Raw genomic sequence first — 26,091 nt, forward strand, 5'->3', positions numbered from 1 at the left:
TCCTCAGGCAAAAAAACACCTTATTGAAGAATGTTGGGGTCATGGCAAGGGTGAACTTCCCAAAGCCTTCAATGGCATAGGGCAGCATTTTCCAACCTGAAGCCTTTGGCCACTAGGATTGGGATGGACATGATTAGAGAAGGAGAAGGTTTGTATTTCCTGCCTTGAGGCCAAAATAAATACCAACAAGTAAAGGACAGGCAAACAAAGAAACCAACAGCTATGATCGATGGTTACTTCCAGATCAACCAATTTGGGTTGCCCCATCCAGCCATTCGCATAAAGATAATCATAGTTCTGAGTTGCCTCACTGGTGTGGTTACCTCAACTTCCTGGAACTCTTCATTACCAACCGGAACTAACCGGGCCATCCTCTGTGAAATGGCAATAAGCCAATCCAGGCTAGTGAGGGTAGTGCAGGACTGGGCCACTGTTGGATAGTATGGAAGATTATTGATATGAACTTGAACTTAACTGAAATGAACTGACTGTGCAGGTTATTCTTGTTGTGCCAGCGTCAGTGTAAAAAATGTCTGGGCTGCTGCTGTGTCTTCCTGACCGATGTGGCTCCATCTATGAGGCAAGATTCAACACATACAGAAAGTCCGACCCAGGATTTGCATCTGCAAATGGCAAAAATGGAAGAGATTCATTTAAAAGCGATCCCGAAAGTAACAGTGAATGATTTTTAAGAACTGGCTGACTCGCTAACCGACTCTTAATTGTTTAAATTCACATGTCCATTTGCTTAACTTGAATTATTCCTGTTGCGTTAGGCCTGTCTGTTTGTTTCAAATTGTGGTGGGAGAAGTCGGGTATATTAACTCTTCTTTTAGAGGCTAACTGATTTCCGATAGATAGTATTTGTCCATTTGTTCTTAATAAAATTATGTAGATCTAGGATTGGGAGTATTGGGTAGATCTTCATTTGTTTATTCACACTTTTGGTTGTAAGGATTGGATGTGCAGTCCAATATGTCCATATTGCCGGTAATAGTCTTTGCCATACATCTGTGATGTAGCGTGCAGTTTAGCTGAACTGGCAAGTCTTATTTACGATTTTGTTTTTGTTTTTTGTTTTTGTTTTTCGTGAAATTTGGTTTCCTGTCAGTGCTGGAGACTTTTACTTTTTACCTATGTTGGTTATCTGGAGTCACTATAACACCATTTTACACACCTTCACAGCAGACTGCAAGTACAGTATGTTGTGATCAAGTCCCATTTTCGGCCATATTAGTCAAACCAATTACTTTAAGTAGAAACGATAACAAAGGAAAACAAAATATAAAACACTCAAAGTTATTGTAAATATTCAAGGTCAAAGATAAAGAATCAGGTTTGCAGCATGCATTGAACGTTTCAATCATTCTTCTACCTTTTCTTTTCCAAATGGTTATAAATAGGGTTAAATTGAGATCCTTTCATACAAAAGACCTCTAATCAATCAGTTCAATGTGTGCTTTTCATTTGCGCACTTTCTAGAACCAGGATTTATTGTGACATGTAAATATCCCCAAAACCCCCATAAAACCAAAAATGGTGTGCATGGAAACATACTGACTGAAACTTCAAATTTGTCTTGGAATATCTGTAAGGGGAAGTATTTCCACTGATCAAACCTGCTTGACACAGATTGTTTTTCAAAGGTGCAATAAGTAATGTCGAAATAATGCTCCAAACAAATAGGGGCCAACAATTCACCTGCAGCGATGACACTGTTCAAGATTGTGTCAAAGTAGACACGTGATAAACATTGCAATGTCCTCAATAATGTGTATTTTTCCAATCTTGCCTCACCTCATAACAGTAATGCAAATCGGTTACAGTATGACAAACCAATTATTATTTTTTTAACGGTCTACTATTGGGTCCATACAATCTAAATTTGCAGTCAACCGTCATAACAGATAACATATACAACATCTAAAACATCATGGCAAGTATATGTAACATTAGACCATACTGCAAAAACTCTGAGAGTTGATCAAAATAACCCTGCTATCTTATAATCTTCACGGGTGTGGGGTTGGCCTTTAGTTTACAATATAGTTTGCTTAGCTCAGCTTTAGCAAGACCATAATAGCAGAAAACAGCCACACCAAAACCACATATTGACGCCATTTTTGATGTTTTTGGTACGGTTTGTGTCACTAGTTGCACTTACGTTTTTCTAAATAGATAAAGTTAGATGTTACTTAAAATATAAGTCTAAAAGAAACATGGTGAGTTCAGCATCAAACTTTATCCCTTAACTCACCAAGAGCTGTCTGCAGTGGCGACGGAGTGCCACGCCTGTGTTTACTCTTGTCTGCTTCTTTTTATACAAGTCTTTTCTTTGCTGCTGCTTATGGTTTCTTGCCGGGAGCGGGTGCCTGGGATGGTGATAAGGGTCGCTTGCCAGGACCGTCAGCGATCTCTGTGCTTACTGTGTCATTAACCGGGAGCTGACTATCAAAGCCATTAGTGCAGCTCTACTTCTTGGTACTCCTGTGTTGGACTTAGGGCAGGAAAGGATAGGGCTAGCTGGTTAGCATACATTTCAGTAGATATCTCTGCAACACAATACATGGACGTCTTTGACATTTGAATATATTAAACTAAAGTGCTAGCCAAATCTTACACATTGCACCTTTTAAAGTTAATGTTAGTTGGTAAATGAACACTAAATGTACGATGGGTGATGCACGGAGCAAAACCTAAATTATTTTTAAATGATGGCGTCATCACAGCAGCCCGCACTCCTCAGTAGATAAATAAATATGGTACTGCTCTAACCTGCACACTTCTCCTGTGCAGCAGTGCAACTTTTGGAAAGAAGGGGAAGTTTAAGCAAAACAATGAAACGCGGCGAGGAGAAAAGGCTGATCAAGGCTTTTTTCATCAGCTTTGTCATGGATTTGTAGGACGCAAGAACCAGAGCTGATGATGAGGCAGCATGTTCACCGTGGTAGCAGGGAGAAGAGGGTGGGAGGGGGGTGAGGATGCTTGTTGAGGCTGCATGTGTGCGATGTGCTTTTGCGTGTTTGCACACAGTTGTTTGAGCAGCACACTTTTAGGACAGAGATTATGTGTCTCAATTGAAGAGGGCTGAAACAATGAAGAAAACAAGGACAAACAAGTGAAATGGAGAAAGATAGGTAAAGCAGTCGGTAAATGTCAATAACTCATCCATCACATCAGCAGTCAACTGTTATTTATTTTATTAGATAATTCTAAAATGTTCCTACAACAAAGATTTAAAATCAACTTGGACTGAAACTAACGGCTATTTTTATTATGGATCAATCAGCCTCTGATTTCTTGGCTTATCAAATAATTGTTTGGTTTATAATATTTCAGAAATACCAGAGTCCTGGAGGTGATTTCGAAATTTGTGCTCTGGTTTATTGTCTCGTTTTAGCATAATTATCACCTTCATACCTTCCACACTGTCACTATGGATTTATGGTATTAATATGACATTTTCAGGAAATACTTGCGCTTTTAACATTGTTATCTTTGAGAGCCCGTATATTTTATAGGATAACCGACTGTTTAGCCATACAATTATTGATGATGATACTGCGGATGTCATCCAGTTCATAAAAACTCAGCTTAGTATTTGGCAACGCCAAATATGTTTTTGCTTCTCCCGCAAGAGGGGTGGAAGCAAATAGATGACAAGATTTTAAATGGAGATGACAAATAATTTATTTCGTTTTTTCGCCATGATGCCGCCAAAGGTCCATAGAGGAAAATACAGGAAAATGCCCATAACAACTTCCTAAATATAGCCAATTTGACAATTTCCCTTAACTTGTTTTGTCCGACCAACAATCCAAAATATATCTATGTGTATATATATACAAATAAATACATATTCTGGTTACTATTAAGTCAAAGAAATGCAGCTAATCAACCACAATCAACAAAACTAGCCACAAACCTATTTCAATTTCTACTTCACAGCTGATCTCGTGGTGTGTGTGTGTGTGTGTGTGTGTGTGTGTGTGTGTGTGTGTGTGTGTGTGTGTGTGTGTGTGTGTGTGTGTGTGTGTGTGTGTGTGTGTGTGTGTGTGTGTGTGTGTGTGTGTGTGTGTGTGTGAACAGGTGAACAGCTTGCGAGGGCCAACAGTTCCGCAGGCCAGTCTCGCGCATCACTTGACAGCCATACCCGATGAAGGCCTACGCACAAATGAACTTTGATGAATTAAGCAAATGAGTGAACAAGCGAAGGGGGCGGGGGGGTACATAGAGCGCACGACTGCAGCGGATAAATCTAGCTAGACCTGCCTGTCTGTCTGCACTCGTCAGCCGTCACCGCTTCTCGTCCCGCTGTCTCTAACTCTTTTCCTTTTCCGTCCTCTCTGTCACTCTGTCTTTCTCTCACATTGCTCTCGGTATCCGTCTCTATTTCAGTCCGTCTCTTCCCATCTCGCTAGCGTTAATTCGTGCCCATGTAATCCCATTGTCCTTATGAGTGAATTGCCTATTTCTGAATCGGATGGTGAGATTGTCTTCCCTTTGCTTTCGACGGGGCGCTGTCGTCCTGCGCTCGCAGACAATGGACAGAGAAAGGGACTGTCAAAGCAGATTGGCCCTCTGTGTAGAATTGAAGTGGTTGCCAAAATCATCATAGGAGATCCATGGTTTTCACATGTATCTTGCATGTAGATGACAGGACCGAAAATCCAGTGACAATTGGGAAATCTGAGATTATCTTTCCAGAAATAATATCAGATCATCTGCCGCACATATGCACATATACTTACACACATACATGTAAGTAGGATAATCTATCACACAATAATTAACATAATTCCACACCCACATGTTTGTGCGGGCAGTCTCAATTCCCTAGTTGATTCCCGACATAAATTCCATTGCCCGCCCTCTCCCCTTTGCCCCAGCCACACCTGGCCTTACTTGCCCTTCTTGGCCCTGCCCCCCACCTCCCCCCAATTTTAGGATTCCAGCCCGGTAAAGGTCTTGCTATTTAAGTATCACAGTGATAGAGGAGTCAGTCATCAGACTATTGGGACTATTTGCTGTGTTTGCATCAAGTTCCTCACCATGGGAAATGATGTCAAGGTAAGGAGCATAATGACGCTGCTGTGTTTTTTACAGGTGGAGGTAGTACTGTGATTGCAATACCAGTTTATTTAACCACAGAACAAATAAGACCTTGAAGAGGCTTATTTTAAATCTGATTCATCAACTACCTATTGTAGAGAACGGAGATGGATCTTTAAACCTTTTTTACTTGTAAATTCTTTAGGTGAAATCTAACAAAGGTAATATAGAAATTCTTTGCAAAAATGATATACAGTATGTTAATTTATGTGACCAGCTAGGTCTTCTTTTGCATTTGTGCTCCTGAATTACAACTGTCCGTCTGTAATAACTTGCAGATCTTTTATTTTATTTTTCTTCTTTTATTTTCAAATGCTGCAAAACTTAGTTATTTGCATACTGGATAAAACTACCAAATAAAATTAAATGTAAGACTTAAACATTGGAAACAGAGTTGGCAAACATGATAATGCAGACGGACAGAGAGAGAGAGAGAGTAGATGCTGAATTGCTTTGAATGTAGACTGCGTTCATGCGTCTCTGATCTCCAGAGCCTTGCGTGGGTAATTAAATCTCAATGTGTTATGAGCGCAACCTGGGGGGTGCATTTGCATCTGTTGTTAGAGCTGTACACTTGTGATCAGAAAGAATGCATTGTAAAGGCAGGGCCTCAGCTGCAAGAGAGGAATGAGGTGGCTATCGGGTATGTTACCTTGGGTACAAGCTTCAACGTTGTCCCAGATGTTTGAAACAAGCCTAAGGTTTAAGTTTGCCTCATATGAAGTAGATTGTACGCCCATGTCTATAATGCAATATTACACGGCTTTATTGAATGCTTGATCCCGATTGGTCAATTACATATTCAACAGTCTGTTATTTCTTTATATGAATAAAAGACTGTTACTATGGACATTTTTTAAAGCGGAAAAAACTTTTTTAAATCAATAAAACCATTATTAAATCAATATTTTGTGTCAAATTGTCGATCTCTTTAGTAATTATGTGTGTAATAATTGGGATAATGTTCAGCGAGCTGGTCAATATTACGAAATGAACCCCAACCGGGTGAATAGTACTAAAGTAAAAGTTTATTTTACATGTTTTTTTGTTATAAAAAACAATTTTAACAAACATTGACCACTTAGAATATCTTGTAATCACATTATAAAGCATTATAAAAAGATAATAATGTATTACTACTATGGGAAATATAATATTCTATGATCCTTGCAAATGTCAGTGCAATGAAATATGTGTAATTGTTATAAAGCATTTTGAATATTTATTTATACTCTTGCCTGTATTTAAACAGTGATATAAGCAGATAATCATAGAAAGTGTTATCAAAAGGATCTATACTCGTTCTAAATGGGTAATGGCCCACAGTTTTGAACTTTTCTCTCCTCAAACTTAAAAGTGATGGGAGAAGTATAAGTCTAGATCCTGCAGACTATCTGAAGATACTTAAATTGTCTCCGTGGAACAGCATGGAGACATCACATAAATATGGGTAATTGTGGACCAGCACATTGTCTTCTTCTCTTCCCTCGCCGGCCTTAATGTCATCCTGATATACTGCCCTCACAATTAATACACAATTAACGCTTAATTGCACCTTAAGGAATTTCAAAGGATAACAAACCATCACTGGTGGAACGCCGGCTGGTCTACACACACATGAGCGCAGAGTTTAAAGTGTTTTTAAGTGTAACCTGGAGATGCCTGAGTCGCTGAGCGACATTCTCAATGTATCGAGTGATGTGACCTGTAAGTGACCCCTAGCTTCTGGGCGGCCTTCTATCCCACCCTTCATCTGACAGGGCTCGACTTTCTCTCCTTCTCCTCCTCCTCCTGACACCCCATCCATTGATTTCAATTAATCAGCCGTGGAGGGGGATTTATTCAGTCCCTGCCCAATGGGATCCTTTGGTATGTGGCCCCAATGGTAGCAGGTTGAGAAGCCACGGTCTACACTGTCTTTAGGCCCATTACTCTCACCTCACAGCCCACTCATAAAGAGAGCTTTGAGCGGCCTGTTTTTGGGAGGGATCCGGTGGGCTTTTTGTCCCATAATAGCCGAGTGGATTCAGTCACTGCAGACAGACATGTTTACCAAACTCTGCGTAGGTGGAGCGAGGGAGATTACGTGTGCCACTTTGAATAACCGAGGCCTGGTTATTGGCTGGGGAAACGGTATTGTAAGCGGCCTCATGTGAAAGGCTGATTTAAGGAGTTTTTGGGTATGCATTTATTTGCATGATTGTGATTTGAATATAAAAGAAGATAGAGCCAAAGTGAACGGAGGGCATGACACTGACATGAATCACTGGGTGCTTACGCCTTGACGAGGTGCTTCGTGGTGAAGTGGACACTTGTGTGTCCAGCCCAATTTGCACTGTTGGATAAAGTTGTTTTTCACATTCTTGTATCAAAGGGAGACAATATACTTTGCCTTCAAACCATTCCATTATGTCTTGTTGTAAAGAGTTATTTGCTAAATCCCTACTCTGTTAAACACTGCTTGCTCCGTTTCAAAAGTAAATAGTAAATGTCACAGGAAGCTCAAAATACTGGACACACTTAACTTTCAGACTGCAGAAACTTTTCTTCGGTTGTTTTCCTCTGTGCATTGACTACCACCTCATTCTGACATGTTTGAGACAGCTCTTCCTCTGCACACACTTTTTTCTCTTTGTTGTTTATTGTCAAGAGTCATCTTGTCTGTTGCAAGAGCAGTACATATATTATACTGTGGTCCTTTTTCTTTTCTTTTTTTTACAGTAGATGTGAGTTGAGATAAGGTTGCTGGAGCTGCATTTGGAGCTGCTTGTGTGAATGCAATGAGTCCCTGACTGGCATTTAAGGTCAACTTTGTATTGTGTAGATAGTATAGCTAACAGACTTCTAGGTTACAGCAGAGATACCTAATACTTTCTCGTCTTAAAGATGAGATCGATTGTGCCAGGCGTGATCTGCAAATCATTATCACAGTGATTGGACCCTTTTGTTTAGGCTTATGGACAGATTTCTCCGGTCCGTCCTGACGAGACATTTCCTGCATCTCCGCACCATATCACCTTTTTCTTTTTTACATCCCTTTTTCTTTCACACGCCATCTATATTGCCAAAAACAGTTCATGCTCTGCCAGCTCACGACTGTCTGTTTGAAACTACAATACGTTTATGCCACAAGGTAGCAGATTGCACAACACGGATGATTTTGATGGTACACGTGCCCTTTCAACAATGACACATGTTTGATCAGGTGTGATGGTACCTCGCCCTCTCACACAGAAAAAGCTGCTACCTGGGTGGCAATAGAGATGTGGAATAAGTTCAAAAGAGAGAGGGAGAATGCATGTGTGAGAACATCAAACTTAAAATAAGTGCACTTTATCTGGTCATTTTTTAATTTAGGGTTTAATAGCAATTCAAATATAGAAGCAGGTGAAAATCACAGCATGACAGGCAATTGTGTGTTTTTTTTTGTTGTAGGGCTCTTATCTACAGGACTAAAATCGCCGAAGTTTAGAGGTGTCAAAGATATGTACGTTTGTAATATTGGCTTCTTGGATAGTCCTTAATGTCATAGTCTTGAAAAATAGTTGACATCTCTTTCTATTAGTTGTTGTTACTTTCATTGCAACAATGACCAATTTTACGATCATTTTTTGCTTTAAAAAGCAAGTCAAGCTCACTTTGAGGGAGATTTGCTTATGTGCACAGAGACAACTCCCCTGAGAGAGGGAGAGAGCAGTGGGCTGTCAGTAAAATGCCATCGCTCCGTAGGAGATGTCGCTAAATAGAATTATTTCAGACAGGAATTGAAGCGCACAGTCAGCAATTGCACGATATTAACAAATCATATTTTGTAGGCGAGATTATCGGGCCTTTGCAGAGCTCTGCACTCTACTGTGTGCCTTCTTGTTGCAACTGTATGAAAAGCTACAACGCACCTTTTTCAAAGCTCAGAAGCTGAGTGAATGTAGTGTGTGAGAGATGCAAATAATACAGGGAACTTGCTAATATGTGCTTGGATATTATATTTGGCTAATATGTCATACTTTCAGCCTTCAAATGTATACTCCTTTCTTTGACATATTTTCCAAACCATTCCATCCCAAAATTTTTTAGCTAAAGTTCAAAGGGAAGTTACCTAAATGTGTGTGTGTGTGTGTTGTCATTAGCTGAAATTTAGTGTGTAGTTTGAGGTGCCTGCTAGCAACAAGGCCGACTATAGTCTAACAGGTTTAATATCTCCTCGTCATTCACTACCTATGTGCTTCTACGCCAAAATAATTGCATTCTTTTTTCATAGCTCAATTAGGACATGCATGCTTTTTCTTTTCACATACATAACTCTAATATCTTCAAAAAAAAGTCCACTTATTCTGGCAAAAATTCCCCCATTTGAATGAATTTTAGAAATGAAACATATTCATGCATTTTGAACTCTTATCAACTCATTCATACATTCACGTAGAAACTACATTCATACTTTCCCACGTCTTTAAACATTCTGGGAGTTATTCAGCATTCAAATCCCTTCAAAACTTTTGGTGTGTGTGTATTGGACGTAATGTTCAAAGCTAGAGTTGATGACATCACAGCTAGAGTGTAAAGGAGCTTTAAAATCTTCACAAAAATATATCTTAAAACTGTTCCTATTCCCATAATAGTTAGTCTTCATGCATAATTTCACTCACGCCACCTCTGGTGGTGAGTGCTGTGCACTACAGTACATTCCATCAACACAGCATTATTATTCCAGGTGCACGGCACAAAGCATAAACAAAAACCAAGGCTGACCGTGAGTGTAAACACAACTCTCAGCAGTGCATGTTTTTTTTCTGGCATTTCTACATTTTTAATGAAATACTGTGCAGAGAAGACAACTTTCAGAGATTGTTTACCGTAAGCAGCTTCTTTATAACATCGAAACCTATATAGACATCAATTAAAATGCACATGAGGTTTTACTATATGATAGTCTGTACTACTTAAATGAAATACAGGAAAATATATATAAAGCTGACTTTTAGTATATGCTTTCATTGTTGTGTGACATCAGACAACTGCTCTATGGTGTAGTCATGGTAGATGGATTTGCCTCAAGTTCACAAGTATGAATTCCAACTCTGAGTGGCGTTCAATTGTACTTGTTCTAGTAGGAGGGATCTTCACAGCAAACTATGGAGTATGCTTGATTTTCAAAATAATAGACCCCACCTCTCACTGTACGCTAACAGAAAACTAGGGATGAAACTAGCTTTCCAAAATAAAAGCCCCAGAAGGCACTGTATCTTGACACATTTTTTTCAAAATAAAGCGCCATAGAGTAACTCACTTCCAACAGGAAGCTCATGATTAAGCATGTTTTTTTTGTGGAAGAAATAAAAGCATTTATGAATTATGTAAGAGCAGGTATGTCAAAATGTTTTGGTTCTCGCCACACTCCAGTAGACTTGACATTGTCAAGAGATGTTGATTTGAAAGGTGTGTGTGTGTGTGTGTGTGTGTGTGTGTGTGTGTGTGTGTGTGTGTGTGTGTGTGTGTGTGTGTGTGTGTGTGTGTGTGTGTGTGTGTGTGTGTGTGTGTGTGTGTGTGTGTGTGTGTGTGTGTGTGTGTGTGTGTGTGTGTGTTGGTCCCACATTGGTGTGAAGGTGAGTGCAGGCTCGATGCAGTCTTTCCACATAGCTGAAGTGCTCTCTTTGGACTGTGAGAGGATGAGTGGCAGCAGGGTCGAGAGCAAACACAGCAGGAGAAAAGTGCATTTTGGATAAAACTGAATTAATGTTGCTGTGAGAGGAAAATCCATAACTTACTACTACTACTCATCTATTATAACATTTATCATTTAATTCTGCAAAAGTAATGAGGTTGTTATACTAGTTACAGTCTATTGTGTTAGACGTTTGATAAATGGTCGGCTATGATATTTTTTTAAACAATGTTAATGGTTATGTCCAGAATTTGTACCTTTCTTATCATTTTCAGCAATGCTCTGTTTAAAATTACTATATGTTTACACACGATGACGGGTAAAACGACAGCCAATGCTTGTTCTCAGTGAGCATCTCCATCAGAGCAGTTGGAATTTGAGAGAACAGTTTAAAGGTAACTCAACAGTAGCTATTGAACGTGTATGCATTCAACCTCCCCATCTGCAACGCTAGAGCATTTATTCCTTTCACATTACACCTGCAGGTCTTTGAAGAGCAACACGATTTGGGATAAATTGCTCTGATCCCACCTTATGTCACTTCTAGTCTGAGCCTGCACAACACAGATCAGCATTTATCTGTGCATTCACATTTCAAGCACTGAGCTGGCAGTATTTTCCAGTCCAGCTTAGCACAGAGAAGGGTTTGGGACTCTGTAATTTTGTCAATGGCTGTTTGACAGACTGTTGGTCTCAAACCTGTGAGATTACTAATACAGAATGGGGAATGGCTTGTCCACTGTTCTAATGCCAGCAAGGATGTACTGTTTATTAGAAATAAACAACGTCAACCAGTTCAGGCGGACGCATTATCAGCACTTCAACATGTTACTTTTTGGAGTACCGTGGCATTTTCTTGGGCATCAGCAGATTATGATTTTACATTACAAACAGTGTCCCGAAGAATGGAATGTTCAGACTGGTTGGATGCTTTTATTATGAAAAGTTTGTAGGAAATGCAATGGGATTTTCACCAATTTAGCGTAGCTTCGTTAGCAGTTCTATTAAAGGTGTAATCATTTTCAATATTGACATACTCTGCAGTGTGAAAATATTGCAGGGAGGAACAATAGAAATGGAATCGGTAAACTGGAAAGGGCAACGGGCTATTAAATGTTTTGGACCACACCTTGTCAACACAACCGTCTATTAGAATGTTAATGTTAAGTGTTATCACTAAATTGTCATTTGGTTTTGCTGTTTCACCAATCAGAACGAACGCCGCTGCCAGAGCTCTCTATGTGCGATCCCAGATTACCAAGTCCTCTTAACGCACACAAATCAAAATCAATACATAGACATCAACACATCTTGCTTTGTAGCAGGCTGATTCTTTTGTTGATTCCAATTTTTGTCCAGCAAAGTGAGCTCGGATGAGACCCTGGAAAGAGAAAAAAGTGAAATCAACGGAGAAACGGTGTGTGGGGGGGGCAGCAGCATGTGTGGTCTTATATAAAACCCAGATGGTCCCAGAGAAGCATGTGACACAGAAATGGAGGGATATGGAGAGAGGGGTGTCTGTCTGACTGACTGACCTGGGGGAGCCAACACTGCAGGCTACAGCACCTGGAAGGAGAGAGGCAGACATCGGGGTCGGTCAAGGGAGAGAGGGATGTCATGACAAACACAGAGTTCAGCTTTTGCCATTATAAAAAAAAAAAAAAAAAAAAAAAATGGACCCCAACCTACGGAGAGTGTGTGAACTAGTGGGTCATAGTCTTACCTGTAGCTGGATGGATCAACAGGGATGACACAAGCAGACACAAGAGACGCCTGATGACGCCTGATGGCTCCAACAAGGACGCTTTTGGTGGAGAAATACTTCTGAGCAGCTTTCGTTTTATTAAGTATTAAGGCTGTTTTTGGATTTGGCACGAAAAGAGCAGTTAAACCTATTGTTTTGGTGTATTTATTTAGGAAAGTCTTTTTTAATCTTGTTTATTGGTCATATTTTCGGGCCAAAATATTGATTTATGGACCCCACTTAATCTTTTACGATACGGAGTCTGAGAGTCTGATACTTGGTACTTGATATCAGTAACAACCCAGTACCTGGCATAAAGTGATAAACCAACAATTTCTCCGCTACCAAAACAAATTGTCAGCTGCCTGCAATGACTGAATGAATGTTTTATACATTTATGATGACATTAAGACGTGCAGTTAATGACTTTTTTTCACTATCAATTCATCTGACAATAATTTTCTCAACGAGTCAATTAAACATATAAAATATAAAATCATATTTATGAATTGTTGCAGCGGAAGGTGTTTTAAAACTTTCATATCATGTCATATATGACAAAGAATAGAAACAAATCATAAAATTTGTGAAGCCAGAACGAGCAAATGTTTTTGTTTTTTGCTTACAAAATTACGGGGATGTTTGATGCATCTCTCGCTCTCTTTTTTTTCTTGTCATTTCTCCACTGTCTGTTCTAAAGACCTAAATCATCCAGTAAATATTAAAAGAAAGATTACCAAAGTGATCAAAGTTTTTCAAAATAGTTGCTGCTCTCATGTCGCTGGTCAAATCTGGCCATAATCTGATCTGCTTAAGGAGATCAGATTATGGCCAGATGTGACGTAGAACATTTAGACATAAAATCATCACCATGATGACAATATCATCAACATTATATCAACTTGTATCCTTTTGAAAGGATAATTTTCATGAGCCTTTAGTGCCAGTGAACGTGCCGTCATCAATTAACACAATGAAACATATGCATCATAGCATAGACCACAGATTTCTAATGCAAACGATAGCAGGAAGGAAGGGGGTCAAGTCCCAGTTCAATGTGGCCAAAACAGCAGAAATTATAATTCATGATAATTTATAAATGTTTCTGTTCAATTTTGAGGCTGAATGGAATTACTTTTTATTACTGATTATAGCGTCTGTAGTAGGTACACTGCAGCACCACAGGGCCTGGTTTTCACTATAAAAGAACAACTTCTACACATGCCCTACTTTGAAAAATCACTCACTTGGCCACTGAATTCTACTAGTTGATTCAAACGTGTACCTCGCCTCAATATGTCAGTTTTAGAGAGTGTGCACCAAAGGCTCAGGGGTCATTGCTATTCCCAGCATTTTCTCTCCATTTTCTGTTTGTCAGGGTTGCAGAGCAGAGCCCGACTGTTGACCTGCGCGCTCATGCATGCGTGCGTATCTTGCGAAAGCACACACCTGGTCGCTGATAGGGGGAGTCAGATGCACAAGATGCACGGCTGAGTGCCGAGCGCAACGAGGAACACGCACAGCTGCAATCTGTCTCCGTGTGTCCCCGGCCGCTTCTTTTCCTTCCAAAGTCAACTCCGGACGAAGATGTCGTAACTCGCGACCCCTGGTGCGATGGACGGGGTATCTGCTCACACACTGCTGTGACTGCGGCCTTGCTCCCCCCCCGCCAACAACACTTTGTTTTTGCTTCCTGTCTGTCCCACCTGCAGCCCCAACTCAGGCACAAAAAACAAAACCAAAAAAAAAAGGTCAAGGATGCCACAGAATTGGTCTCTGTCTCGCCCTCCTGAGATGCATGCACAGCCGGACTTAAAGACAAACTACTGAGCTTTGTTTGTTTTACGTGGTTGTTGCTGTTTTTGTATTTATACAAATTCCACTGCAACATCTTTGTCACAAATAAAGCTGTTTTATTTTTGTTTTTTTCTAACAGCAGAATGACTAGTTTGCCTCTAAATAAGGAGACAGTTTTTGTGACCAGCATTCACAGTTTTGTCTGGCTATTCATTCATTGAGCCTCTGAAAATCTGGCTCTGCTATACGCAGATAACACGGGCAGCATGAATGATTGAATGAAGTTTTTATTATTGTGCATTGCACACAGCTGTGCCTCGCCAGCACAGACACCATCAGTTTATATAAGCCAGAACCAGAGTGCTGCATCTACATTTTCAAACATAAGAAATTCCCAAAAATCTGATCTTCAGACCTTAATTTGTTCACACCAAAATCTGAGTAAATACTAATTAAATAGTTGATCTTGCCTTCCTTGCAAAGCTCGCAAGCCAATTATTCAATCATCTGCACTTCAGAATGTTTCAGGGTTTTGTTGCACCATTTCATGGAAAAGTAACTATTTAATCATCATAGTTTGTGCATTACAAAAGAAAATCACACAGAAGAATACAAGTTCTCAACTGTTCAACTAAAGAATGTTGACTTCTAGACAAACAAGATGTAACAATTGGATTCAGCGCCAAACTTTTCTTTTAAATGCATATATCTCCTTAGTTTTGGCTTTGACGGGATACTTTCAAACCGTTTTTCCTGTTGTGCATCATAACCATTTCAAAATTTGAGTATAGAGCTAATTTGCCCTTGGTCATGTAGGGTTTAATATGCATAAATATATTTTCTTTTGTATTTTCCTATGCTAATTTAATTTGGCAACGCCACGGTCGGTTCATTTCACACAGAGTGGAAGCAAATGCGTAAAATAACCAAGATCATTACATCATATCAGTTTGTTAATCTACGAGTAAAAGTGTACCGGGATTATTTATATATTATATTTTTTCATCCGCAAGAGCACGAGTGTCTTCACGTGCGCCCGCAAAAACAGACGGACAGACAGACAGACCCAGCTGAGGTTAGGAAGGAGGTCAGGAGAGAGGGACCATCTGATGCCAGCAGATGGAGTGATGTAGGGAGGGAGGAGAGGAGAGGAGAAGCTTGCAATCAGGACGACAAGACCAAATGCTTATCGGCTGTTCTTAAGGCGCTGATTTCACTTTGCATCCCGTCTGCTCCAGCGCGCCCACCTCATGCCAGACTTTGGGGGGTAGAGGAGATAGTATGGTACGGAAAGTATTCAATAACTGAGTGTGAGTGTGGCACATGGGTAACTCCACTCCGCATGCAAATATGTTAATTATTTACCATTGGTGCGTGATACTGATAGAAATACAACTTTGAATACACCCATTTGGCCAAATAGAGCAAACAAGGCCTTTCAGGATGCTCTTCTCTGTCGCAGCACCCTCTTCTGATTCGGTAAAATAGGTGGTGTTTTATTGTGCCCAGTGCAGTCGCTGGACCCGCTGGTCCAGCGCTATCTCAGAAACGCATTCCCTTCCTCTGCCACCTCTGACTCTCTCTTTGTTGTTGCAGAACGGAGCAGTTCCAGGAGAGCCAGTGAAGAAGGATGAAAACTCCCGGAGAGGGAACTGGGGCAACCAGATCGAGTTTGTCCTCACCAGCGTGGGCTATGCCGTGGGCCTGGGCAATGTCTGGAGGTTTCCCTACCTCTGCTACAGAAACGGAGGAGGTATGCATGTCAGGGTAGAGCCTAGTTAATTTCTACTGAGCTATTAGTGGATGACTTTATTATTGCTGGCCAGTGACACACTGCATAAAAGCTGTAGAGTGCTATTTAAGTGTACATTTAAGAAAACATGCGGTACATAATACGTACGTACATACTTTTTTATATACACATGTGAACAAAAAGTTATTCAATTCATGACCACAGGATCAAGTGTAATGTTTTGGTTGACTCCCAACGCCCCTTAGTATGTAAAAATTAAAAAAAAAAAAAAAAAAAAGCCTAGAGAGTGCATTGGTAGAATATATGTAAGAAATAGAGCACGGCTACTGGGTTCGACCAGCTATTTGTAAATCCATTACCAAGTTTGTGTGTAATATGCAACCCGCTGAATTCAAACAAGTGATTTGTTAAACTAGGTCACGCCATTAAAGCATAAAGAATGTCTCAACTAGAAAAGAGATTTGTAAAACGGTTGCCACGAAACATCTGTTGCGTTCTGACAAATTAATAAACGATGAAACCGGAGGTCACGGGGCCGTTAGCAGCTGTAACGTTACTTTCAAATGTAAAATTTTTAAGGGATAGTGCAGGTTTTTTGTAGTGGGGTTGTATGAGGTACTTATACATAGTCAGTGTATTACAGTGGGTACGGAAAGTATTCAGACCCCTTTCAATTTTTCACCCTTTGTTTCATTGCAGCCATTTGCTAAAATCGAAAAAGTTAATTTTTTTCGCATTAATGTACACTCAGCAACCCATCTTGACAGAAAAAAACAAATGTAGAAATTTTTGCAAATTTATTAAAAAAGAAAAACTGAAATATCACATGGTCATAAGTATTCAGACCCTTTGCTCAGTATTGAGTAGAAGCACCCTTTTGAGCTAGTACAGCCATGAGTCTTCTTGGGAATGATGCAACAAGTTTCTCACACCTGGATTTGGGGATCCTCTGCCATTCTTCCTTGCAGATCCTCTCCAGTTCTGTCAGGTTGGATGGTGAACGTTGGTGGACAGCCATTTTCAGGTCTCTCCAGAGATGCTCAATTGGGTTTAGGTCAGGGCTCTGGCTGGGCCAGTCAAGAATGGTCACAGACTTGTTCCGAAGCCACTCCTTTGTTATTTTAGCTGTGTGCTTCGGGTCATTGTCTTGTTGGAAGGTGAACCTTCGGCCCAGTCTGAGGTCCTGAGCACTCTGGAGGAGGTTTTCTTCCAGGATATCTCTGTACTTGGCCGCATTCATCTTTCCTTCAATTGCAACCAGTCGTCCTGTCCCTGCAGCTGAAAAACACCCCCATAGCATGATGCTGCCACCACCATGTTTCACTGTTGGGATTGTATTGGGCAGGTGATGAGCAGTGCCTGGTTTTCTCCACACATACCGCTTAGAATTAACGCCAAAAGGTTCAATCTTGGTCTCATCAGACCAGTGAATCTTATTTCTCATAGTTTGGGAGTCCTCCATGTGTTTTTGGCAAACTCTATGCGGGCTTTCATATGTCTTGCACTGAGGAGAGGCTTCCGTCGGGCCACTCTGCCATAAAGCCCCGACTGGTGGAGGGCTGCAGTGATAGTTGACTTTGTGGAACTTTCTCCCATCTCCCTACTGCATCTCTGGAGCTCAGCCACAGTGATCTTTGGGTTCTTCTTTACCTCTCTCACCAAGGCTCTTCTCCCACGATTGCTCAGTTTGGCTGGACGGCCAGGTCTAGGAAGAGTTCTGGTCATCCCATACTTCTTCCATTTAAGGATTATGGAGGCCACTGTGCTCTTAGGAACCTTGAGTGCTGCAGAAATTCTTTTGTAACCTTGGCCAGATCTGTGCCTTGCCACAATTCTGTCTCTGAGCTCCTTGGGCAGTTCCTTCGACCTCATGATTCTCATTTGTTCTGACATGCACTGTGAGCTGTAAGGTCTTATATAGACAGTTGTGTGCCTTTCCTAATCAAGTCCAATCAGTTTAATTAAACACAGCTGGACTCCAATGAAGGAGTAGAACCATCTCAAGGAGGATCAGAAGAAATGGACAGCATGTGAGTTAAATATGAGTGTCACAGCAAAGGGTTTGAATACTTATGACCATGTGATATTTCAGTTTTTCTTTTTTAATAAATTTGCAAAAATTTCTACATTTCTGTTTTTTTCTGTCAAGATGGGTTGCTGAGTGTACATTAATGCGAAAAAAAATGAACTTTTTCGATTTTAGCAAATGGCTGCAATGAAACAAAGAGTGAAAAATTTAAAGGGGTCTGAATACTTTCCGTACCCACTGTATCTACAGTAGATGGCGGTTGTCACGCCCCCAGTTTGGAGAAACAGACAGGAGAACCAGCACGGGAGCAAAGCAATGTACTGCTGTGGACGGTGACGGCACCAAAATGTATTTTAGACACCTAATAGAAAGGCACACTTCAACAAATGTATATCAATCAAAGTGTACACTATATTTTGAATATTTTCACAGCTTTATCTTACTGTCATACAGCACTTTCTGACGGGAAACTGTAGTCGTTCTATTTATTTATATTTGCTTTCTTCAAAGCCACTGGACTCCTTTGACAAAAAAACCCAATAATTTTACCCTGCAAAACACAGAAATTGCTGGTCAATTGCTGCCGTTTCTGGTTAGCTTTAAGGTCAATTTGTGACTTTGGTGAATCCGAACGACCCCTTTTAAGAATGTAAACAATACGTTAAAACTTTCAATCTTTTGTAAATTCAGATGACTTTTGTTATTTGCACACAGAAGAAATGTGTGTGTTTCACTGTCATTTATATTGATTCAGCTTTAAAATAATACGGAAATGTTATTACAAAACTTAACTGACTTTATTTGGTCATTTAGTCTGATGTCTTTGGCTTAATAATTTGTCATTTAAGGTATATTGTGTATTTTTGTGAAGTATAATATAAAATCTTCCCAATTTATATTGCTAAACAGAATCAGAATCAAAATCCGCTTTATTCATGGAATTTCACTCCGGTTACTTACGCTCACTAATTCACAGAAACAGACAAATAAACAAAAAAAAATCAAGGAGGTCCAAGAAGAAAAAAGGATAAACATTAACTATTTTTTACACAGAAATATAAAAATGCAAAAGTATATATATATGAACGTAAAAACACAAAAAACAACGACAATGAAGTGTAGATAAAAATGCAAACAGTTCTAACGTATCAACAATATGTAACCATATTAGCGCACCAATTTCAATCCAAAGCATCCTTGCATGCATCACGCCTAGTTTTGCATAATTAAATGATTGTTAATTGGGTTGTGAACGCTGTCAGAATGTGTCTGAGTGCACAGAACGGATCCAGCTGCTTCTTGCTGCCTCCGCTGACGTGCTGCTTTCGGTCTGCAGCCTCTGCATTCAACGCATGAGAACATGATAAGAAAAAAAATACATTCAAGAACTCGAAGTCTTTCCTCCCTCCATTAAATGGACTAAAATGGGTTCTACATAGTGCTAGAAAATGTACTAGAAAAGTTCCAAAGTATTGGTCAAGGTCCCATAACTCAGTAAATCAGGCCTTTCCTACTTCAGTTAATATGTTTATGCTGCAAATATTTGGATTAGTGTTATGCATGTGGAAGTCCTGCAGTCCCGTACAAGGACGCAGGATATGTAGGTCGTACTCGTATATTCGCTCACACAGCTGCGAATGGGGCGGAGCACGCAGTAGAGCTGAGCTTTACCCGGCAACTCGCACAGAACGATAAGGTTTCGGTATTGTACAGTATCAGCTGGTTGCACCGACCCAGTTTGCATACGGACCCTCTTACGAGAGCACACACACGCACACGCACACGCACACACACACACACACACAGACATTCCCAATAGATGACTGTCTGGTTTCTGGTTCAGTCTGAACCACCAGAGAGTTGCTGCACCACTGAACGGACTCAGCTGCACATGCAGTGACCTCTCTGCTCACCCAGGGGAGGTCGCTGTGACAGATGAGGTCTATGTTTTCGTTTCTTTTCTAGTTCTTTTCTTTCTTTTTGCGGATTGCAAATTTTTTCCTTCCAATCACATGACACATTTGTGTAGTAATTGACAATACTGTGAAGAAGTATTTGTTTTTAAATGTTACTGTTAATGTTACATTGTTAAGATAAAATGTCTGATTTATTTTGTCCGTCTGTGCCTGTGGACCAGGTTCCTCCACATTCTGCAGTTTTATCTAACTCTTCTAACTGTACTTTCAGCAAAGGACAGCTGGAGAAATATGGTTTTGAGCCCAAACAGGAGGGGAAGCTCTTCAAGCTGTATCCCAAGAACTATGTGCGCTGATGTATTTAGGAAGAAAGGCACAGAGTGCTGGGTAAACTGAAAGCTGCAGATTAACTGATGTGATACCTTCACAAATGGGAATGTGTATTATATTAAGAATTTCTGTACCCTTATTACTACCTTTCTCAGACAACAGCATAGGATGTAAGTGATGTATTTGTTTGCTTGGCTTCTATGCTTTTGTCTGGAAAAACACCAAAGTGTCCTCACATTGGCTGTAATAACTCCACTAACACAAATTGGTAATTGAAGAAGATCATTTTCTGTCCTCTTTCATGGCCCACTGTGTGTCTTAATGCTGTTCATATGCAACTTCCGGTCCTCCCAGAGCAGGAACCATGACCGTGACTGAGTGCCTGTTCTATTGGCTCCCCCTAATCCAGGTGCCTTCATGTTGCCGTACTTCATCATGCTGGTGTTCTGCGGAATTCCACTCTTCTTCCTCGAGCTGTCCTTCGGTCAGTTCGCCAGCCTCGGGTGTCTGGGAGTATGGAAGATCAGCCCTATGTTCAAAGGTTGGTGCCAAACAATTTTTGGGGATAAAATTCTTATCCCGTTTTCCTATCGTTGCTAATCTAGATAGAGAATTATCGCAATGCGGGAAGATCGCAATCTTAGCCATCCAGACCGCAAGAGTTACATTAGGATTGAGGGCATGCTAAAACAGAAGGTCAAGTGTGAGGTGAGGCTTAATTTCATTGTAAAAGATCCAAATTCATCAGCTTGTTATGAAGGAAATTACACGAGATGCACCCATGACCAAATTAGATGTGTTAGCAACAGGACAGCGAGGATTTCCCAAGTACATGATGCTTGCGTGTTGACAAACATACAAATTATTGTAAGAATGCAACATATATATCGACCAAAAGGCTCACATTTGCCTCACATCCAAGTTCTTCTGTTCTCCCGTCCTGTCCCCTTCTCCCTTCAGGCGTGGGCTATGGCATGATGGTGGTGTCCACCTACATCGGGATCTACTACAACGTGGTCATCTGCATTGCCTTCTACTACTTCTTCATGTCCATGACTAGCTTGCTGCCGTGGACCTACTGCAACAACCCCTGGAACACGCCGGACTGCAGCGGGGTGTTGGGTAACAGTCGGTTCAATGCCAGCCTGGCTAACGCTACGACCAGCCTGGTGGCCGGGGTGTCCGAGGTGGTCAACCGCACCAAGAGGACCAGCCCCAGTGAGGAGTACTGGAAGTAAGTCTATGAAGTACATCACCGATGTGTAATTCATTAATAAAGTGAGTGCAAGAAATGCAATTGAGCGGTATTCTTTGGTATGAGCATTACAATTTCGGTATTAATCTTCGAACCCAAGATGCAGGAATATAGTGAAAAGAGTATCCTCGTCATAGGTTTAATGGAGCAAGGATAAGTATTATTCCTCACTTTGTTTTGCCAAGTTATGCAAGTAACCTCTTTGGACCCAAGTATGCAGGGCTATCGCACTTGCCCCTTTGAGATAAGCTTGCCACAAACATGCCTGCATTTCTCTGCAGAAACAACTTTAAAATATTTGGACTAGATTTTCAATGGGAGTAAAGTTCAGCGTGGGACAGCGCCTTGCTTGATGCATGAAAAGAGCAAAGGGATAAGCAAAGTACATTTCAGGGTCAGGGCAAAACCAATGTTGTGACACCGCTCTCATCAGTTTGTATTGATGTTAACACATGTGCAGAAGGTGAGCATCTTTTTCAATGACCTTGTTTTGGTTTGGATTGAACAGGTGGCGCTAGGAGGAATGTTTGTTTTGCTAATGCTGGTTAACACTTTATTGTCTGTGGCACTAAACACACAGCGTTTACTTTACATTGGCAACTGATAAAACGGTTTAGTCCATTTTTACCATTGAGACCATAAAGGTTTAAATGCTTGTGTAATAAACTCTAATCCTGATGCTAGCAAATCTGTTTAACACCACTCAATCCATGATAATTAGCCACATTGTGGAGGAATGTATTCATCTTTCTTCATCTGTTCGTACTGACAATACTGCCATCATTCATCAGGCAGATGAGAAGATGCGTAGGTTGTATAATCATGAAGATATAATAATATCCTCAGTGTTTTCTGCTTATCAATACTGTCATTTATTATCACTTCCATTTCATATAATTCAGAGCAAACTATGTTTTGGGGAACTAGCGCCTCATTTTTGTTACTGTTCCTCTCTGGATCACACAAATTCATTGCTTTTTTATCTTTAATTCCTAGTTAGTAATGGTCATTAAGGGCTTATTTTGATTTTTCAACATTTGCTATTAAAATGTTCAAAGACCTGTAAATGTCAATTAATTAAACATGTGAATGTCTCTCTTTCTCAGACACTATGTGTTGAACATCTCTGATGACATTGGGAACTTTGGAGAGGTCCGTCTCCCTATCCTAGGCTGCCTGGCTGTGTCCTGGTTTGTCGTCTTCCTCTGTCTCATCAAGGGCGTTAAATCCTCTGGAAAGGTCAGTCTCACACACACGCACAGTAATACTCATACATAGACATCAAGGCTTGACCACATGCGAAAAACTGACATAATACTCCTGCAGTAAGTTCATTTTCATTCACACTGCATTAAGCATTTGATACACACAGGCATTCTTTACTGTTGTCACGTTGATAGGTTTTGCTTAGGAAAATTACTACTTCCAACATATTTCACCACATGCTCTGATTATCTTTGTATGTGTGTGTCTGTGCAGGTTGTTTACTTCACAGCCACATTCCCCTATTTGGTTCTGACCATCCTGTTCATCCGTGGCATCACCCTGGACGGAGCCATCAACGGTATCAAGTACTACCTGACTCCACAGTGGCAGAAGGTCCTCGATGCAAAGGTATTTGCTCAAACACATAAATGGGCAGATGGAATGATGAATTCTTTGTTCTGCTTCTGACTGTATGTGGGTTTGGTTTTGTAGGTGTGGGGAGATGCGGCGTCACAGATCTTCTACTCCCTGGGCTGTGCATGGGGTGGTCTCATTACCATGGCCTCCTACAACAAGTTCCACAACAACTGTTTCAGGTCGGTTCTCCAGCCTATGGATAAACAATAACAAACGTTGGTACTTTGAAGCTGCTTTGAAGGAAATAAGCTTATTTTCTTCATGCTGAGCGTTAGACGAGAAGATCAATACAACTCTCGCGTGTACGGCTGGAGCTTGATGATCATGCATTTTTGAATATATGCCATTGGATTTTGCAGAGCACTTAAGATTGTGAAGCTTCTCCAGTTGAACTGTAACAAAAGCAGCAGCTGCAGTGTGAGTGCTTGCCTGTGTCAATATGAGGGAGTGAGAAGATGAGGAGGCGTAGGAGGAGAGGAGAGAAGAGGAGTTGATAGAATTTTGAGAATAAACCACAAGCTTCTGGAGGATTCAGTACAGAGGGAAGAGACAATGAGGGTAAAATAGTCGGTGGGCTAACTTCAAGCTTACAGGTCTAAAAGAGAAGGTGAGATAAGGTAAGACAGGAGGACAGACAGAGAAAATGTTTTTTTTTTCAGACTTGTGTCAAGAGCCTGGTTGCACTGTGCTTGAACGCCAAGGGAGCCAGCGAGGGGGCCGAGGAGAGGTGATAAGGAGAGGAAAAGATGTAATTTATTCTCCTGAGCTGGTCCACACATGCTGACCAAGTGAGCGGGAGGGTGCGAGGAGAAAGGCTAAAGATATAATTTGTTCCTCCGCCAGCAGCTCGAGGTTGTGCTATCTGCGCACACAGCTGCACGGCAGCCTAATCAGCTTGTGTTCTGCAACCCTCCGCACTCCTGTAACACCACCAATCGGTGCACACGCAGAAGTGCAGAGAGTTTGACTAGGAGCTGAGAAAGGGCATCAAAGTCATCAAAGTCAAACCTCTGTGGTAACTCCTAACGGGAAATGTGAGGAAACAGAGAAACCGTGCAACCGCATAATTCCCTTGTTGAATCTGAACAAAGTCTGAGTCGAGGACAGTGAAGATAAAAAAAGTGTTCCTCCAGCAGCATGCAGCTCAGACTGGTGCTTCTCAGAACAAAGACTCAGAGCAGACTTCAATGGTACCGGAGCATACTGATTCGCAACCTTTAATATTAATGTTTCATCACTACTACGTCTTCATCCCAGTCAAAATCATCTTGACCCAGAGAGGGTAAAGTCAGCCCAGCACAGATCTGTTAAGGGTTAGAGATCTCAAACTGAATCTGACCTTTCTTTGCTATGAATTCAATCATGAACTCAGGTGCTCTTCATCTTCTTGAGCTCATCCTTCTTGGACTGGGGATTCAATTGAAAAAAATCATATTTTAGTTGCTTTTTGTGGGTTTATATTAATGAAACTGATTGTCTTCAATGTGCATATGATATATCCTCATATTCTCTGAATTGAATCATAAGTGAAATCGTATCATGGCATACTTTGTGATATCAGAAAATATCTTATTGTTGTCCAGAAAATCAATATCATAATGTTTTGTGATGAAACTTGTGATTCACATCCCTACTGATTTTGGGGACTGAATTCTCATATGTTTGTTTATTTGATTTTTTTAAAATTTGCAAGAGAGGATTGCAAATCTATAACACTGCTCCCCCTAATTGAATGATGGGGATGCATTCGCTCCATTCGCTCTGGCGCCTTTGATGGAGATACTTAATCTCAGTTAGATGACATTCACTCTCTTCTCACTCCTATGCTGATGCGATCACCTCGATAGTTCATAGATTTCACACATAGGCACTATTGTTGTTGCATTAAAAATTGCTTTTCTTTCACCCTGCATGTAATGGAATTACATTACATTACAGTCATTTAGCAGAATTATTAACAGATGACAGTAAAAAGCTCTCTTAATGTTTCATAATCATGTGATGATGATGGAGATGAAAGAGTACTCATAAGTAGCTTTTAAATGACGCGTTCACTGTCGCTCATCTTTAATCAGGACATGGGGCACTACCCTACATGACGATACATAAGGTCTTCCTTAGGGAAAAGTATCAGTTTCGGTGTTGGCAGTTGACAGTATAATGACAAAAACACTGGATACTCTGGTTTCAGATTGTAAATGTTTCCAAGCAGTTGGATTAATGCCTTATGAGTTGTTTCTTCTCATTTCCTCATACAGAGACAGCATCATCATCAGCATAACCAACTGTGCGACCAGCGTGTATGCCGGCTTTGTCATTTTCTCCATCCTGGGCTTCATGGCACACAACCTGAACGTGCCCGTGTCAGAGGTGGCCGACCACGGCCCGGGCCTGGCCTTCGTGGCCTACCCAGAAGCCCTCACTCTGCTGCCCATTTCACCGCTGTGGTCGCTGCTCTTCTTCTTCATGCTCATCCTTCTGGGACTGGGGACTCAGGTGAGGCCGGAAAACTGTATGCTACACACAGATTTCATGCGCTTACATCCAAATCTAAAACCATTTCTGACCATACCAATGCATCAACAACAATCAAGTGTTAATTACTTGATAACGCTTATATGGATCAAAACGCTTGGGACAGACTCAATTCCGTACAAATGCTGTTCAAATAATTTTGCTTATAGTAATCAAGTAGTCCACTGAGCGTGTTTGTTTTGTGTCTTTTTATACAGACAGCTATGTTGGGCAAAAATGTATAACTTTCCCTAGTAACGAGTAGTGTCAGGAATCAAATGTATTGAACTATCTGCCATGGCAGAATAGCCATTCTTTAGGAGTAATAAGTAAAAAGTAACTTGTTTCACTGCCTG

The 26,091-nt window shown here is 40.7% G+C and overlaps 1 protein-coding gene across 3 annotated transcripts in view; it reads left to right on the plus strand.

The window, feature by feature from the left end:
- Positions 1 to 26,091, plus strand: part of slc6a9 (solute carrier family 6 member 9) — a 68,371-nt gene that overhangs the window by 35,612 nt on the left and 6,668 nt on the right. For all 3 annotated transcript variants that reach the window (XM_054626716.1, XM_054626713.1, XM_054626721.1), the window contains 7 exons: positions 15,912 to 16,068; positions 20,753 to 20,884; positions 21,304 to 21,577; positions 22,705 to 22,837; positions 23,078 to 23,212; positions 23,297 to 23,400; positions 25,480 to 25,717. In XM_054626716.1, coding sequence (XP_054482691.1) covers positions 15,912 to 16,068; positions 20,753 to 20,884; positions 21,304 to 21,577; positions 22,705 to 22,837; positions 23,078 to 23,212; positions 23,297 to 23,400; positions 25,480 to 25,717 — 1,173 coding nt within the window. The remainder of the gene's footprint in view (positions 1 to 15,911; positions 16,069 to 20,752; positions 20,885 to 21,303; positions 21,578 to 22,704; positions 22,838 to 23,077; positions 23,213 to 23,296; positions 23,401 to 25,479; positions 25,718 to 26,091) is intronic.

This window comes from Anoplopoma fimbria, chromosome 3 (genome assembly GCF_027596085.1).
Source record: "Anoplopoma fimbria isolate UVic2021 breed Golden Eagle Sablefish chromosome 3, Afim_UVic_2022, whole genome shotgun sequence".
Classification (NCBI taxonomy): domain Eukaryota; kingdom Metazoa; phylum Chordata; class Actinopteri; order Perciformes; family Anoplopomatidae; genus Anoplopoma; species Anoplopoma fimbria.